Source organism: Bos indicus x Bos taurus, chromosome 12, assembly GCF_003369695.1.
Source record: "Bos indicus x Bos taurus breed Angus x Brahman F1 hybrid chromosome 12, Bos_hybrid_MaternalHap_v2.0, whole genome shotgun sequence".
Taxonomy (NCBI): Eukaryota; Metazoa; Chordata; class Mammalia; order Artiodactyla; family Bovidae; genus Bos; species Bos indicus x Bos taurus.
In genome coordinates, this window is record NC_040087.1 from 25909949 (window position 1) to 25929093 (window position 19145).

Here is a 19145-nt window from a genome sequence, read left to right on the forward strand (position 1 = left end):
GCTTCATAGAGTACGTTCTACTTACTACAACCCCATAAATGTGCTGTTCATGATGTGTCAGGACTCAGGTGGTATGATAAACAAGATAAATACAGAAAGCACAAAGAGCTATGAAATTAATAAAAATGGGAATAATCTAAGTAATGATAATAGATGGAAAAGTTCAAGGCTATACAGTTTGGAGAAGAGAAGGCTACTATAGTCAGGGAAGGAAAGTCAGGGATCATCTTGCGTTGTGTAAATACCTAAAATGGAATCACAAAGATTTGGGTAAGGATTTATTTTGCTAATAATCAACAGGAGCATTTCTGGAAATTTACAAAAAAATAAAAAAGTTATTTTAGGCAGGCTTTTAAAAATTGTAGTGATTTGGAATTTTTCTGTTTCTAGAATTTTTAGGAAAATGTTGGACAATGAATGGATATAATTGTAATCTAAGTATATAAATTAATACAATGTCAAACAATGGTTCTTATTCACATGCAGTTTTTGTTAAGTTGAGGCTCTTGCATATCGTCAAGGTTCTTAGGGGAGCTTTGTGAAAAGTATATATTAGGTTTCAACCAGAAAATGTTACTAAATCCATTTGCTGTCACTAATATATATAGTATATTTTAATATTCTTGATACAGTTTACTAATTTTTACATATCAAATGTCAGTGTTCAAATTATATTTTGGCTTTGCTCCCCAAATATCCTTAAGCAATCTGAGTTCACTATGAAAGTAAACAGCATCTTGTTTTGAGAAGACTCAAAACAAAACCCATAGTGTTCTCAAAAGTGCCTAAAAAGTTTACCCTAGAATTACAAAATCTGAAAACATGAAGAATAATCTTCTTAAAGATTAAGATAATCTTAAAATAATCACAGTATTTTAATTTTTAAGATCAAATAAGCAGAAAAAATGAAGATACAGAAAACAGAAAGAAAAAGATGAAGTATCACAAAAATAGATAAGGACAATACCTGTTGTATTAATCATACTTTTTGGTGTAGCTCCAGTAGCAGCAAATATATTAGAGGTACTGCCTGTTGGCAGTCCACTTCCAGCAGCAGTGGCTCCTACAGTGGTTACAGCTAAACTACCTGGAGGTGGCTTCTTAACAGGGACCACAACACTCCTGCAAAGAAATGATGAAAAATAATACAATGTCTAAGATGAATTCTAATCTTCTATTGGCAGATACATGTAATCAACATTAAATTATCTTTTAGAAAACATTTTTTTGATGTGGACCATTTTTTAAGTCTTTACTGAATTTGTTACAATATTGCTTCTCTTTTACATTTTGGTTTATGAGATCTTAGCTCCCCGAACAGGGATTGAACCTGCGCCCCTTGCATTTGAAGGTGAAGTCTCAATCACTGGACCACCAGGGAAGTCCTATCATCAAATTTTCTCCTCTTTCTTTTTCCTTTTTCTGATTGCAACTTCATTGGTGAAAATAATATAGACAGTAAGGATATACTGTAAAGTGTTAACTATTACCATTTATTTGGCAAATATTTACGTAGAATCTAGAATTTGGACATCTTTTTTAAAGATGACATGTGGTCTATAATCATGACCTTAGGAAAATGTGAAAAAGGTGTGCTCTGGTTAGAATATTTTTCATATATGTACATAGGGATTTTTTTGTAAATATACATATATAAAGTGTCCATTGTATCTCTATTACATTCTAAATGTGGAAAATAGTCATAAAAACATTTGAAAGCCAAATTCTGAACTTCTTCATAGTAAAGCTAAATATTAAGGCAAGGAGTACGGAATAACAAACTGGTTCAGTGGTAAGGAGTCTGCCTGAAATCCAGGAGACATGGGTTTGATCCCTGAGTTGGGAAGATCCCCTGGAGAAGGAAAAATACTCCTATTATTTTTTTTTTTTGGCCTGAGAAACCCCGTGGACAGAGGAGACTGTAAGGTTACAGTTCATGAGGTCGCAAAAGAGGCAGACATGACTTAAGAGAATAAACAACAACAAACAATAAAATTAAACTTTATTTCCCTGAATAAAATTGAGTTGTTTTTCATAATAGGGATACTATTATAATGAAAGAGAAATGAGAGGATACACTGGACATTCGGTAAAAGATCTCTTTAGTTTTCAAACACTGACTTTGTGAGCTTAGGAGTTGAAAATGTTCTCGTTTCTTTAGCATACTTAAATGAATTTCATTAAAAAAAATTCTGAACTTAACATTTGTGTTAACCTTAAATAATAAATAGATGTGAAGAGTCAATTTAAAAGACAAAGAAACCATTTCTTTAACATAATAAATATTTTTACTTTCTTTCAGTGAAGCTTCATCTTTCTCAAAGTTTACAGTACACCAATTCTATTTAATAAATACTTTCAAGCATTACTCACTTATTTATCTTGAAAGTAGATGTATGAGTTATTTTAAGTTCAAATATAATGCCTGAAAACAAGTGAATGTCAGAAAAAATATATCCAATTTAAATTAGGTCTTTTTAAAGTACTGTCTCTGAGACGTTATTTTATTTTAGTTTTTTGGCTGTACCAGGCCTTTAATTGAGGCATGAGGGCTCTCAGTTTTGGCATGCGGGGTCTAGTTCCCTGACAAGGGATTAAACCCAGGCCTCCTACAATGTGAGCATGGAGTCTTAACCACTGGACCATCAGGGACGTGCCTAAAATAGACCTTTTAAACTAGGTCTTTTAGATTGTAAAGAAAAATTTAATTTTCTTATTAAAAAGCTCTATTTAAAGGAAACTGTATCAATGGCTCATTGACAAGTCTATGGTTTAAACTTCTTTAATACCAACAATTTTTAAAACAAAAATGACTAATGTAAAAAAATTTAAATTTATAAGGATTATTATTTTCAAATTCAGGGCATTTAAAATATTTTTGTGACCATAGTAATTATAATGTTAGATAATTTTAACCTCTGCCCTCCCAAATTCTTCCGTTAGCTCTTTCTGGATACTTTTTTCTTTTTTCCTTAATGGATAGAGTCAATTCATTAGACTCAACCTTGTACTTTCAACTATCTTATTAAATTTCCAAAAGCACACACTATGCTTTCAATCCCTTCATTGACCATTCCTGATCAAACACTTTATTTCACTGAGAGGTGGTGTGACATTATGGAGAGTGTATAGGATGTGGAGTTAGAAGATTAAGGCTTGACAACTAAATCACTTCAAGCTACGTGATATTAAATTTCAGTTTTTCAGTAAAAATGGAAAGGCAAATATGATTTATTTCACATATACCTGGATAAATTAAATGAGACTGCATTTAAAAGAACCATGTCAAATTAAGAGATGTCCATTACCAGATGAATGGATAAGAAAGCGGTGATACATATACACAATGGAGTATTACTCAGCCATTAAAAAGAATACATTTGAATCAGTTTTAATGAGGTGGATGAAACTGGAGCCTATTATACAGAGTGAAGTAAGCCAGAAAGAAAAACACCAATACAGTATATTAACGCATATATATGGAATTTAGAAAGATGGTAATGATAACCCTGTACACAAGACAGCAAAAGAGACACAGATGTATAGAAAATCTTTTGGACTCTGTGGGAGAGGGAGGGGGCGGGACGATTTGGGGGAATGGCACTGAAAAATGTATAATATCATATAAGAAATGAATCGCCAGTCCAGGTTCAAAACAGGATGCTTGGGGCTGGTGCACTGGGATGACCCGGAGGGATGGTACGGGGAGGGAGGTGGGAGGGAGGTTCAGGATGGGGAACATGCGTACACCCATAGCGGATTCATGTTGATGTGTGGCAGAACCAATACAATATTGTAAAGTAAAAGAAATAATAATAATAATTTTTAAAAAAGAGATGCCTTATAAATGTTAATAATTGTTACCACTTTCTAAATTGAAATAATTCTGTGCCTATAAGGTAAGGTATTTATTTACAATGATATACACAAAGATCAACAGAAAAGAAACCAAACTAATATTTTGGATTTATCGTCAAAACTCTTTCCTAAACTTATAAACTATTTCATTGACTAGCTAGCAAGAAAACAAAGTTATCAATTCTTGATTTGAAAAGAAGTAAAATTATCATTTTTCCCCTAAATCTTTCATTAAAATTCCTATGGATAAAATAAAGAAACACAAACTGATTGATAGTGCTATGAGGTGTATTTGTAAATGGTACAAAAAAATATATATATAGCCAAAGTTTCCTGATTAACTGATCATTACCAACTTCGTACAAACTCTCTGTGACAAGGCATCTTGTCAAGAACTGAAGCTCTGAGATGTGTATTAATAAAAATGAGTTATATGAATAAGGGAAAAGAATTTCATCTCAACAACTTGTACTGATGGTTTGTAAATAAATGCAAACAACATTAAATGTCTTCCTACTAAAACTTCTGAAAACATCTGATTTAATATTAGCTGACATTAAAGCCTCCAGACACTTCACTGACAGCAAATTCAGCAGTATAGTAGTTACTACAACATGGGATATAAATAGAGTACACAGTGACTAGAAGCCTGGTTTTTAATGTCAGACATATCTGAGTTAGAATTCTACCTCTAAGGTATCAAGCAAGTAAATTCTCTAAGCCCCATTCTCCATACCCTTAAAAATGAGACTCATAATTGTTTGCACCTTGTAAGATTGTTACAAAGATAAAATGATATACTATTAACACATATCAAATGTTTAGCATTTTACCTGGAACACTGTAAGTGGTCCAAAAAGCTTAGCTATCATTAGTACTGCTATGGCTCTCAAATGACACCACCCTTATGGCAGAAAGTGAAGAAGAACTAAAGAGCCTCTTGATGAAAATAAAGAGGACAGTGAAAAAGCTGGCTTAAACATAACATTAAGAAAGCTAAGATCATGGCATCTGGTCCCATCACTTTATGGCAAATAGGTGGGGAAACAATGGAAACAGTGAGAGACTTTATTTTTCTGGGCTCCAAAATCACTGCAGATGGTGACTGCAGCCATGAAATTAAAAGATACTTGCTCCTTGGAAGAAAACCTAGACAGCATATTACAAAGCAGAGGCATTACTTTGCCAACAAAGGTCCATCTAGTCAAAGCTATGGTTTTTCCAGTAATCATGAATGGATGTGAGAGACTATTAAGAAAGCTGAGTGCTGAAGAACTGATGCTTTTGAACTGTGGTGTTGGAGAAGACTCTTGAGAGTCCCTTGGACAGAAAGGAGATGCAACCAGTCCATCCTAAAGGAAATCAATCCTGAATATTCACTGGAAGGACTAATGCTGAAGCTGAAACTCCAATACTTTGGCAACCTGATGCGAAGAACTGACTCATTTGAAAAGACCCTGATGCTGGGAAAGGTGGAAGGTGGGAGGAGAAAGGGATGACAGAGGATGAGATGGTTGGATATCATCACTGACGTGATGGACATGAGTTTGAGTCAACTCCGGGAGTTGGTGATGGACAGGGAAGACTTGGGTGCTGCAGTCCATGGGGTCATAAAGAGTTGGACACTACTGAGCTACTGAACTGAACTGAACTGATGGCTCTCAAAAGTACTGATGCAATCTGGGTCTACCACAGCAACAGTATCCAGAGTGAAAGAAGCAATAATCCTGATATATTGTGTCTGTTAGACCTCATAAAATCCTATGTGCAGTTTTAGACACCATATTTCAAGAATAACAACAAAAGCATCATGTTTATAAAAGAATAGTTAGAATGACAGTAGATCTAGAATACAGGTCGTGTCAGTCAAGAAAGACTGAGAGTCTAGATAACTATAATAAAAAATCTTAAAGATCTTAAAAAAAATCTTTAAGATTGCCATTAACTAGTTATGTGAATTTTGTAAAAAGGATACTATTTTATCTGCACAACTCAAGAACTGTCTTAAGTGTAAACTGAGATAGTGAAGATAAGAAATGGCTTTTAAATAGTGACTTAATAAGACAAGTGGGTTTTATAATTGCTCATGGATTTTAAAACAACTCCTTTCTTCTTTCCACTTGCTCCCTCTTTTCTATAACACTTATTGAACACCGAAAGGTTAAGGGAATTACAACTACACTGACAAGTCAGGAGATACATAAGACAAGTTAAGACATAATCCATGCCTTAGAGATACTTGAAAAAAAAAATAGAAGAGACAAATAAATCAACTGTTCAACATATTTCAGTAACCACTCTGATTAGAGTTAGGCACAGGAACTTTCAGAAACATAAAGGATGAACATTATCAGGGAAGAGTAAGCTGAATCAAAAAGGATCAGTGGGATTCAGCTAAGAAGATAAAAGTTCAATAGCAAAAACTTCTTAAGGCAAAGAGATATGAAAAATCATAAAAGATTGAAGAACTGTAAATAGATCATTATAGCTGGTGAAAGGTGACGACTTTCTATTTCAACCTAAGAAGTTCATCTTTTATTGTGTAAGAACAAGATATTATTTAGAAATCTTCATGAGATTTACATTTAAGAAAAACATTTCTAGCATAAATGTGGAAGGTCCATTTGGTGGGCCAACACCTGGAAAATAGTGAGGCCAGCTGGAAGATAACAGAGGGAACACACTTCAGGGATGCCAAGAGCTTAAAGTGAGGTAATAGCTTTGAAAAAGGCCTACCGAATCTTTTCTGGGGTTCAGGTCTTTTAGCCAAGTTAATAGTCATCTACTACTTTTTCAAACTAATTATAAAGCTATCTCATTTATTCCAGGATTTTCATACTTTATGGGACTTTCTGGAAACAATGTATTATTTTCCATGTTGGGAAACTGAGTCCCAGAGAACCAAAGAGAATAGATAAGGGTCACACAACTAATTATAAAGAGATCCACTACTAAGAGCCACTTCTCCTAATTTCTATATTATTACTTTAAAAAAAATTTTTTTTTAATTTTTTAATTTTTTTAAATTTATTTTTTTAACTTTACAATATTGTATTGGTTTTGCCATATAACAACATGAATCTGCCACAGGTATACACGTGTTCCCCATCCTGAACCCTCCTCCCTCCTCCCTCCCCATACCATCCCTCTGGCGTCCCAGTGCACCAGCCCCAAGCATCCAGTATTGTGCATCGGACCTGGACTGGCGACTCATTTCATATATGATATTATACATGTTTCAATGCCATTCTCCCAAATCATCCCACCCTCTCCCTCTCCCACAGAGTCCAAAAGACTGTTCTATACATCAGTGTCCCTTTTGCTGTCTCGTATACAGGGTTATTGTTACTATCTTTTTAAATTCCATATATATGCATTAGTACACTGTATTGGTGTTTTTCTTTCTGGCTTACTTCACTCTGTATAATAGGCTCCAGTTTCATCCACCTCATTAAAACTGATTCAAATGTTTTCTTTTTAATGGCTGAGTAATACTCCATTGTGTATATGTACCACCGCTCTCTTATCCATTCATCTGCTGATGGGCATCTAGGTTGCTTCCATGTCTTGGCTATTATAAACAGTGCTGCGATGAACATTGGGGTACACGTGTCTCTTTCCCTTCTGGTTTCCTCAGTGTGTATGCCCAACAGTGGGATTGCTGGGTCATAAGGCAGTTCTATTTCCAGTTTTTTAAGGAATCTCCACACTGTTCTCCATAGTGGCTGTACTAGTTTGCATTCCCACCAACAGTGTAAGAGGGTTCCCTTTTCTCCATACCCTCTCCAGCATTATTACTCTTTTTCTAACAAGTTTTACTGACATTAGACATTTATCTTGAAAGAAAAAAAAATTAAACTATGAAGAAAAAATAATTATTTCTGATTTTAAGGTGATATTACAATTTACTGAAGCTCATTAGAAATTGCAAGTCTATCATTTTCATGATTTATTAATTGCTACTTTGTAAAATATTTAGAATACCTTTTTTCTTTGGAAGGAATGATGCTAAAGCTGAAACTCCAGGACTTTGGCCACCTCATGAGAACAGTTGACTCATTGGAAAAGACTCTGATGCTGGGAGGGATTGGGGGCAGGAGGAGAAGGGGACAACAGAGGATGAGATGGCTGGATGGCATCACTGACTCGATGGACATGAGTCTGGGTGAACTCCGGGAGTTGGTAATGGACAGGAAGGCCTGGCGTGCTGCGATTCATGGGGTCGCAAAGAGTCAGACACGACTGAGCGACTGAACTGAACTGAACTTTGTAAAATATTTAGAATACCAATAGAAAAATAGGATGTATGAAAAACAACTATTTCATTAATTCACACTTTAAAGAGAGATGCCTTTTTCAACTCATTGAACTGTCTGTGGAAATGTCAGGAGAGAAAAAGGCAACAATATTGGGAAAATTAGAATACAACCATGCTGGGTCAAAACTGCATCATCTGACAGCTGGCCTTAAATACTATATCCAGGGCACTTGGAACATAATAAAAGGTGGGATTTCAGTAGCTCGGTATCGTTGAAACTTTGAATTGTAATGGTTGGCAGAGTATTAATCAATTTAGATTACATTTACCTGCTCATCCTTTAAGTGATATGATCAAAATACTTAACAAAACATTAGAAAAGTATAAAGACAGAATTTGAAGTACTCAATAATTATAAGTTTTTATATTCTTACTTAATTCTAAGCTTAAAGAAATCAAGGTAGGAGGATTCCATCATTTCTACAAAAAATTTTTTTTATTTATCCTAAACTATCATTCTTAGCACTAATATTTAAAGCACTGATGTTAAAAAAAATCTATAGGGAAAATACTTAGACAAAGCCTATACTTGAAGTTTAGTAATATGAAGGCTATCTATATTGTTTTTTAATCAAATAGTATTTATAAAATACTTTTTTTCCTCCAGAGATTTTCTTTTTCAGAGAATGAAACACTGGAAAGCAAGGATACTAAATGTTTTAGGGGAAAAATACAAACTACTTCACTTAATCATATCAAACCCAGTAATTCAAACATAAGCAGGTCTTTAAAATCAAAAGGGATGAAGTATACACCATAAGATCATTGTCTATTAGTCAGAGAAGCAACACAATTACAAGCTTTGGATGATAACCAAGATGAAAAACAATTTTTTGAAATATAATGACAGTTAAAATGTATGGAGACAAACATATTGTCCTCTGCCTTTTTTTTTTGTCTTTTGTCCAAACTAAGGGGGTGTCTCAGGAATCCTGGGGAATTAAGACTGAGCTAAATCACAGATATATACACCAAATTGTCAAAAGATTAAAAGCATTTGGATATGCAGGATTAAATTTTAGTTTAAAAGATGTGGTAAAACGTAATGAATGGTTTTAGAGAAAACTGTTCCCTCAATCTAAAAGTTACAGTTGCTGTTACTAATACATTAAAAAAAAAAAAAAACACAGCTCAGCTAGACTATTTTAAAAACTATACATCTATACAGAAATCTATCAGAAGAAATAGAATTATTGAGGAACTTTGCAACTATACTCTAAGTTCTATTATGAGATTATTAAACTGTTCTCTTAAAAATAAAACCGTAAGTATTTATTTTTGCTTCGTAGTAATAGAACAGTAGGAAAGTTCTTATAATTTCGTTATCACACTTGCTCTATACATACGGTGTTCCCTCTACAGAATAGCACTAATGGATGTCTAGCAGTTTCAGTGCTCTACAGTCATAAATATAAATTTGTTAGGGTCACTCAGTGAAATCAAAGACATATACTTCAATCTGCACAGATGATGTCTGGAGGAAATGAAAGAAAAAGAATCAGTGCTTTCCATATATGCAGATGAGAATATTTATATGATGTCTCATAATACAACCTGATGGAAGATTTAATACTAAAGGAAAAAGGTTTATTTTAGTTAAGTCTAAATGTTTCTAAATTTTGATGTTACAATTTACCTAATAAAAATGATATTACAAACTTCAAAATGCTGAAATTAGTCAAAATGCCATCCTAAGTGAAGAGAAACTCCATATGAAAAATGTAATTGAATGTATGACTCTTATGACATCAGTTGTTTTAGGAAGTTATTCCCAACTTACAATCTAGAGAAAATATAAAGAATGCTTCGCTAGCATGTTTCCAAAAGAACCAATAAAATATTGGCTAAATCAAGGAAAATCCTAGGTGATTTCCACTGGGATTGTATAATATTATGTATGATTTAGTTACAAAGAAATGAGCAACTGAGTTTATAGCTATTTTCAACCAAAGATAAAAATGAAAAATACATTATTGGTAGAGTAAGACCCAAGATAATTCTGTGTTTGAAACTAAAAGTATTCAGGACTTTGCATCTAAAGTCTGTCTTCTTGGATCCTATTTTCAAGGAACTCAATCTGATGCTAAAAGACATGTCATAACTTGAATTTCAGATTTTAGTGCTTCAGAAATATGTTTATATGCTTCATAATGTAATTATAGCTACCTTAAGACAGATAACACTTTAAGGCAAATGGTAGCAATATATCACAAATATAATTGAAAAATGCAGTTGTCCAGAAGCACTTGTGGGGATGATGTCTCTGAAAAGCTGCTCAAAGCTCCAGAGTTTGAAGTTAAATTTTTGATGTTGTCACTCTCAATCTATTGAATGGCTGACAGACAATCAAACCCGTCTGGCTGGCTGGCAGCTCATTTTGCTGGCAGGTGGCAAACAATTAGACACACCAATTTGTGCCTCCTGATGACATTAAAGCATGAAACTAAGTTGTATGCAGGGCCTAGTGATTTGTGTGAAAGCATTTCAAAAATAATACTCTTTGCCGTGGCAACTCATTTCAAACTGCCACCTCCCATTATGGCTTTGAGCGGTGAAGACGACAGACTTGAGTTACGTGCAGTGCAAGGCCGCTTCTGTTCAATCCGTCATCAGCGCCCCCTGAGACCTCAATCCCCTCCTTTCATCAGTATCACCTCATCATTTACATTTGATAGTACTTGAGCTACTGCATATATTAACTACACTGGAGACCCTTCTCCTAAAAAGAATTGGAATACGCTTTGTGCTCCACGATTTCATTTCTACTTATGCAATTTTGAATAATGACTGCACTCCCACTGCATTTTGCACAAATGCTACTAAGAACAAATGGAAAGTTCTATTTTTTGTAAAGCAATATCCTCAAAAGTGTAATAAATTTTGAGTGGCTAAGAATATTGGCACTCAGGTGACAGCTTTGTTAAGTTTTAATGAAAAAAATTGTCCTAACAATAATCCAAATTAGGAAAGATTTTACCTAATCTTTATTTCACTGGATTCTCTTATACAAATCACAATATTTCTCTTTTTCTACTGCTTATATGTTAACAAAATTTAGATACAGAACTTTAAAAGGAACATAAAACTTAAGATCCCAAATTAAACTATTATAACAGTTATTTATAGATAGATTTATAAATATATACAATTAAAAATACTTATGTGGTTATGCTTATATAAATTCATTAGCACACATACACATATCTCTTAGGAATGCAAACTAAATATGAAATGGCATAGCGAATATCCAAGGAACTATATGAATAAACCTCTAAACTACTAAAAAAAGAAATAATTTCTTATATCCCTGCTTTTTTAGTTGTTAAAAAATGTCTGATACTTAACACATTTTACCTTATATGACACATATTTGCAAAGATTTTATCTCCTTTAACTACTGTAGGTGCACAGAAAACAAAACTGATTCTCTCTTTATATCTGACATGATGACTAATGTCATTTATATTTTCACAATAGATTTTCAAAAAGTATCTGTAGGACACTGGTTAAAATGTTTATAAGCAATTTTAAAATCCTATTTATGTATAAAAAAGATAATGCACCCTAACTGAAAATGCCTTTTTTGCCACACCTCAACCCCTAAACTCAAAAAGTACTGGCTCTAACTTGGACAAAGCAGTTTATCTATTTTAGAGAAAACAATATGGAATAGAAACTGCATTCTGACTGTATATTTATTTTGACATTACAGTTTAAGAAATATCTGATTTACTTACTTTTTTCTCTTTAAAACAAAAAACAATTACTTGTCGATTACCTCACATATATGTATATAGCTATAAACATATATGTATACATATATATATATATGTATGTACATAATATAAACACACACATACATATAAAATCACTTCTCCAATGTACAGTAGTCACTTGATGATAGGTCATAATCAGAATCTGTGTTACCCTATTTCCAATTCAATGTGTCATCCCCCATTTCATACTGAAGCCCCTTTTTTGAAACATATAATTAAAATGTCTGACTATGAGATCAATCAGGTTGGCCTATCACTTTGATAGTCTTTGTGATAAGAATCTACAGTAATAAACATGTTTGCAAGATCTGCCTAATTTTTTTTTTTTTTGCCTAATATTTTTAAATTAAACAGACACTAATTTTCCTTCTATACATGGAGCACTGTGAATAGTAAGTTCAGAACCTACCTGTCAAAGGAATGAAACTGCATAGGAAGAATAGCTTGCGCTTCTCTCTTCAATGCTGGGTCTGGGTATGGGACAGGCTCAGGGCCACATTCTGCAATTTCGACTGGGGCGGCCACGAGACTTTTCAGTATTTCCTTGACATTGATGCCTTTGGTTTGACTTATGCTAGATATCGATGGTGCAGACTTCAATATTTCACTGGGGTTCTCGGTCAGGCTTTCCTGTGACTTTTTCACTTCATTCGACAAGGTGGATAACAGTTCACTCATAGCATCAGGGCCTGTGCTAGTCTCTAATTCTGCCCCATTCAGGATGTTAGCCACTTGCTCCTCTCCAATTCCTGAATCGGTATGAGGAATGGAACTTTCTAGATGAATATCCTCACCAGGGGTTGGTGCTTCTTTTTCCTTTACAGTGTCTGGGAATGCAGCAGGTGTTTCTATAATGATAGAAATCAGTTTAAACAAAATGCTTCACAAGTGAAAACCCACCGTTATTAATAAAATATACTCACAGAAAAGAAAACCTGTAAGAAAAAAAAACTCTGCTAAACGGATGTGCATAACAACACAACTTGGTTAAAACATATCACCTATATACACCTGTTATTTTATTCAGTAAGCATCAACAGAGCCCTGTTTCTTTTATAAATCATCTTGCATGTCAAAAGTGATACTTTTATAAACATGGAGAAATAATTCCTACTATAATTTCTTATAACGGCTTATAAATACTTATATTAAGCTCCCTTTTATCCTTTCATTGTCAGCTACCAATCATGCAAGATAAATTATACTCCTTTAATATTTTCCTTAAAATATGAAGCCATTTTTATATCGTTTTTGGTATTGCAATAACCAGTAATGAAATAACTAATTGAAAATTTTAAACTAAAGGTATTTTTTAAAATTATGTGTAATACATAAAATTCTAAGAGTTAGTTGCAAAAAGCATGTCAAATGATTAGTTCAAAAGGATAAATGCTTTAATAATAGAATAGTGAGCCTTGAGAATTTAACCTATATGTGCCTTTAAGAACAATTATTTTGGAATATTCATGATGATTCTCTATGAATAAACGTAAATTTCAATATGTGGAAATCGAATCACAAATATATATGTATGAAAACATATATAGTATTACCAATTAAAATAGATAAAAAGAAAAACATCTTTTAAAATCTTAAATCCTTATCAAATCTCATTATACAAAGGCCACTATAATAAAATATTACCAAATTCTAAATGATGACGTTGAAAAATTTATCTAATCTAGTATAGTGGAGGAATTTCCTGGTAGTCTAGTGGCTAAGATTCCACACTCCCAATCTTGGGGACCTGGGAACAATACTTGGTCAGGGAACTATATAGATCCCACATGCTGCAAAAAAAAACAAAAAGGATCCTGAGCACCACAACTACAGATCCCGCATGACACAAAGACTGAAGAGACCCAGGAGGCAATTAAGACCCAGTGCCATCAAACAACAGCTTCACAGGTGGCTCGGTGTTAAAGAATCTGCCTGCCAATGCAGGGGATATGGGTTCAATCCCAGGATCAGGAAGATCCCCTGGAGGAGGACTGGCAATCCACTCCAGTATTCTTGTCTGGAGAATCCGATGGACAGAGGAGCCTGGCGGGCTATATAGTCCATGGGGTCAGGGAGTTGGACACACCTGAGCATGCACACACCGTCAAATAAATACTTTTTTAAAGTATCATGGAAATAGTAATAGTATTTAACTTAATAAAGTTATGCTGAAGCAGAAAATAAGATACATATGTAGATTACTTGCACTTCATGCATAAAATAGATATTTAGTAAATGGTAGCTATTTGTACTACTTTACTAACTAACAGTTATTCTTTATAAAACAAGAAGGGCAAACTAAATTATTTTGATCTCTTTGAAATTAACATTTGTAAGTTCTATAAAACTAACCTTAGGTGTTTTGCTGCTGTTATTTGTTTAGAATTTTATTGGACAAAGAAATTAAAAATATACATCTCTTACAAGTCCATGATATACTGTAATTTTCCTCATATTTATGAAATAGCTTTTAGTTTTGCTTGCTTGCTTAGGCAAGGGCTTTATTACTACTTTGTAGAATATGATAATAGTATTAAGACACTGGATGAACAAAATGAAAGACAGGTTGCTCTTAGTTGTTCTCAAGGTTAAAACTTAACTGCATAAAGTATTTTTAAGAAGTCAGAAAATTTCAGTAGTATTTCTGGCAAAGCAGTAGAGAAGGAAAAGGGTAAGAGGTAAACATAATAATTTCACATTCTTAAATAAATCCTTGTGACAGACGATTAAGACAAAGTAGAAAAACTATATCAGGAATAAGAAGGACAATAAAGAATCAAGATGCTTCTGGAGTATCAAGCTGAAGAAGAAAAAAAAAGGGAGGGGGTATCTCACTAACCAAAAAAGCACGTGAAAAAGAAGCAAGTTGTTCAGGAAGATAATGAATTAAATTTTGAATGAATTGAGTCTGCAGAATCTATGGGACATTGATATCTGGAAGTCAAGAAAATTATAGCTACGTATTTGGGGCTCATTCAACCAGAGGTGGTAACTCAGACTTTGAAAACTGTTGAAATTACCTAGGAATACAGAATGAGAAGGTGGTTAAGCCAGTTATTTCCACTCTTACAGAAACTACTGAATTTACTAAATTTATGTTTAATCTATAGACTATACATTCACGGAGAGAAAACAGTTACAGTAAAAAAATCAGGACGGAATTAAATAGCAGTAGTGACATTCCTATACTAGTAAAACAGAGAATGTAAACAGAGAAACAAAACAGAACTCTAACAATAAAATATCACAGCGGAATAGCTACTAGCCTGGGCTAAATTTTCTTACAGAGTTCAACTGCCACAAGACATTCAGTCAAGGATAGAACTTAGTCTAAATTTAGCTCATTTATAGATTTGGTCTACAGGTTTGGTTTTACTCTAAACGTGTTTCAGAATCTTATGATGTGTTTCACATCAAGAGCTAGACAAAAAAGTAAACTTTTCAACTCAGGCTAAAATATAAGCATTCTGTTAGCATATAAAATATCTAAGAACATAAAATCTTTGATTTGAGTTCATAAAGTACCATATAAAAAGATTTCTTTCTACTATCTATAGAGCTTTTTGCTTTTCTGTTCAATAGACTCTCTCACTAGACAATTAAAATTAATAACTCAGTAGATTGATACATAGAACTTCAATGTAAATCTTGACTTCTTGATTATAAAACAATTAAAAGTTTATTAAATTTGAATATTAAAATATTTTCAGATGATGCGTCAAAATATTATTGTTGTCCAGTCACTCAGTCATGTCCAACTCTTTGCTACACCATGGAATGCAGCACACCAGGCCTCCCTGTCCATCACCAACTTCCGGAGTTTACCCAGATTCATGTCCATTGAGTCTGTGATGCCATCCAACCATCTCATCCTCTTTTGTCCCCTTCTCCTCCTGCCTTGGATCTTTCCCAGCATCAGGGTCTTTTCAAATGAGTCATTTCTTCGCATCAGGTGGTCAAAGTATTGGAGTTTCAGCTTCAACATCAGTCCTTCCGATGAATATTCAGGATTGATTTCCTTAGGATGGACTGATTTGATTTCCTTGCAGTCCAAGGGACTCTCAAGAGTCTTCTCCAACACCACAGTTCAAAAGCATCAATTCTTTGGCGCTCAGCTTTCTTTATCGTCCAATTCTCACAACCACACATGACTACTGGAAAAACCATAGCCTTGACTAGATGGACCTTTGTTGGCAAAGTAATGTCTCTGCTTTTTAATGTGCTGTCTAAGTTGGTCAAAGCTTTTCTTCCAAGGAGTGAGCAGTCTTTTAATTTCATGGCTGCCATCACCACATGCAGTGATATTGGAGCCCAAGAAAAGAAAGTTTCTCACTGTTTCCACTGTTTCCCCACCTATTTCCACGAAGAAATGGGACCGGATTCCATGATCTTAGTTTTTTGAATGTTGAATTTTAAGCCAGGTTTTTCACTCTCCTCTTTCACTTTCATCAAGAGGCTCTTTAGTTCCTTTTCACTTTCTGCCATAAGGGTGGTGTCATCTGCATATCTGAGGTGATTGGCATCCCTCCCGGCAATCTTGATTCCACCTTGTGCTTTATCCAGCCTGGCATCTGGCATGATGTACCCTGCATATAAGTTAAATAAACAGGGTGACAGTATAGAGCCTTGAAAGACTCCTTTCCCAATTTGGAACCAGTCCATTGTTCCATGTCCAGTTCTAACTGTCGCTTCTTGACCTGCATGCAGATTTCTCAGGAGGCAGGCAAGGTGGTCTTGCATTCTCATCTCTTTAAGAATTGTCTATAGTTTGTTGTGATCCTACAGTCAAAGGCTTTAGCATAGTCAATCAAGCAGAAGTAGATGCCTCTCTGATATTCTCTTGCTTTTTCTATTATCCAACAGATGCTGGGGATTTGATATCTGGTTCCTCTGCCTTTTCTAAATCCAGCTTGAACATCTAGAAGTTCTTGGGTCATGTACTGTTGAAGCCTAGCTTGGAGAATTTTGAGCATTACTTTGCCAGTATATGAAATGAGTGCAATTGTGCAGTATTTGAACATTTTTTGGCACTGTCCTTCTTTGGGACTGGAGTGAAAATCGACATTTTGCAGTTCTGTGGTCACTGCTGAGTTTTCCAAATCTGCTGGTATATTGAGTGCAGCACTTTCACAGCATCGTCTTTAAGGATTTGATATACCTCAACTGGAGTTCCATCACCTGTACTAGTGTTGTTCGTAGTTATGCTTCTATGGCCCATTTGACTTTGCATTCCAGGATGTCTGGCTCTAGGTGAGTGATCACACCAATGTGGTTATCTGGGCCACTAAGACTTTTTTTGTATAGTTCTTCTGTGTACTCTTGCCACCTCTTCTTAATATCTTCTGCTTCTGTTAGGTCCATACCATATCAAAATATTTACACAATGATAACAACCTTAATTTTATTTTTACTGTAAATGATAAAAGAATTATTTCAAAAAGATGCAGTAATTTAGATATTTCATAAGAATTCTATTCAAATACATAGGTTTTGTAAAGCATAATTTGTGATGTTATTCATGTAGAAATGAAAATAAACACCAGTGAAAAATTTTATAATAATAACTGCAAATAGAAAACAAGTCAGGCATGCATGCTAAGTCACTTCAATTGCGTCTGACTCTTTGTGACCTCATGGACTGAAGCCAGCCAGGCCCTTCTGTCCATGGGATTCTGGAGTGGGCTGATTTCCCTTCTCAGGGGATCTTCCTGATTCAGGGACTGAACCCGTGTTTCTCTACTCTCCTGCATTAACAAGCTGGTTCTTTTTCACTAGTGCCACCCACAGGTCAGTATTCAGAAAACCTACCTTGATTTCCTGTTATTCATTAACCTTTTACAGAACATGCTCTCAGAAGATAGCATAAACTTCAGCTTAAAATCCACGTTTCCAAAATGTTCTTTCCACACTGTGGTACTTTGAGAATTTAACCCAAGTGATTTCAATAGAAGCCATGCTTGAGCAGCACACAAAGTATAAATGATTGCAGCTGTGCAAGTTGTATTACTGACAGGAGACTTGTAATTTTTCAGTAGTTCTCAACAGTTTCTATAGCAATAGGCCATGTCAGTACACAAAGGAGAAACATTCCCAGCCTAAGTGATCTTAACCTGGTCAGAAACAAGCAGTTGCGTGCCAGATGCCTCCTTTTCTTACTGTCTTTCATTGATTTCCATTGAACCTAATGACTTCATCTAATGCATTTTGGAAAATATGGGGTTAAGTTCAGCAAATGACATACTTTCTACATGGTGACCTCATTTGTCACATTCCTTCCTCCAAAAAAAATTTCTTGTTTTACAGTGATGTATGAAGTGTTTCTATATTTCTTACTTTTTCAATTACTCAAGTTGCTATTTTCCAAACAACCTTAAAAGTAATAACATGAAACGAACATACAGCTTCTTGCTAGTACAGGACTAAAAATTACATTAAGATTAATTATTTGATTTTCATATAGCAATATGAAGTAAACTATTCACATTCGAGTAATTTAAAATGAACTAAAAATCTGTATGTAACATACATGGATCTTTTACTATATTAAATGCAAATTAGGTAAACTGCTTCCATTGTGTAATTGTAAGGGATTTGATCTAGGTCATATATAAACGGTCCCGTGATTTTCCCTACTTTCTTCAATTTAAGTCTGAATTTGGCAATAAGGAGTTCATGATCTGAGCCACAGTCAGCTCCTGGTCTTGTTTTTGCTCACTGTAGAGAGCTGCTCCATCTTTGGCTCCAAAGAATATAATCAGTCTGATTTTGGTATTGACCATCTGGTGATGTCCATGTGTAGAGTCTTCTCTTGTATTGTTGGATTGAGGGTATTTGCTATGACCAGCGTGTTCTCTTGACAAAACTCTGTTACCCTTGCCCTGCTTCATTTTGTACTCCAAGGCCAAATTTGCCTGTCACTCCAGGTATCTCTTGACTTCCTACTTCTGCATTCCAGTCCCCTATAATGAAAAGGACATCTTTTTTGGGTGTTAGTTCTAGAAAGTCTTTTGGGTCTTTATAGAACTTTTCAACTTCAGCTTCTTTCAGCATGACTGGCTGGGGCATAGACTTGGACTACTGTGATACTGAATGGTTTGCCTTGGAAACAAACAGAGACCATTCTGTTGTTTTTGAGCTTGCACCCAAGAACTGCATGTCGGACTCTTATGTTGACTGCGAGGGCTTCTAAGGGA

General features: G+C 34.6%; 1 protein-coding gene across 11 annotated transcripts in view; it reads right to left on the reverse strand.

Moving 5' to 3' along the window:
* Positions 1 to 19145, reverse strand: part of NBEA (neurobeachin) — a 673417-nt gene that overhangs the window by 398912 nt on the left and 255360 nt on the right. For 10 of the 11 annotated variants that reach the window (XM_027557433.1, XM_027557431.1, XM_027557423.1 and 7 more), the window contains 2 exons: positions 12362 to 12800; positions 968 to 1122 (listed from right to left, as the gene is read on the reverse strand). In XM_027557433.1, the coding sequence (XP_027413234.1) occupies positions 968 to 1122; positions 12362 to 12800 (594 nt within the window). The remainder of the gene's footprint in view (positions 1 to 967; positions 1123 to 12361; positions 12801 to 19145) is intronic. The other variant, XM_027557425.1, reaches the window with a different exon arrangement.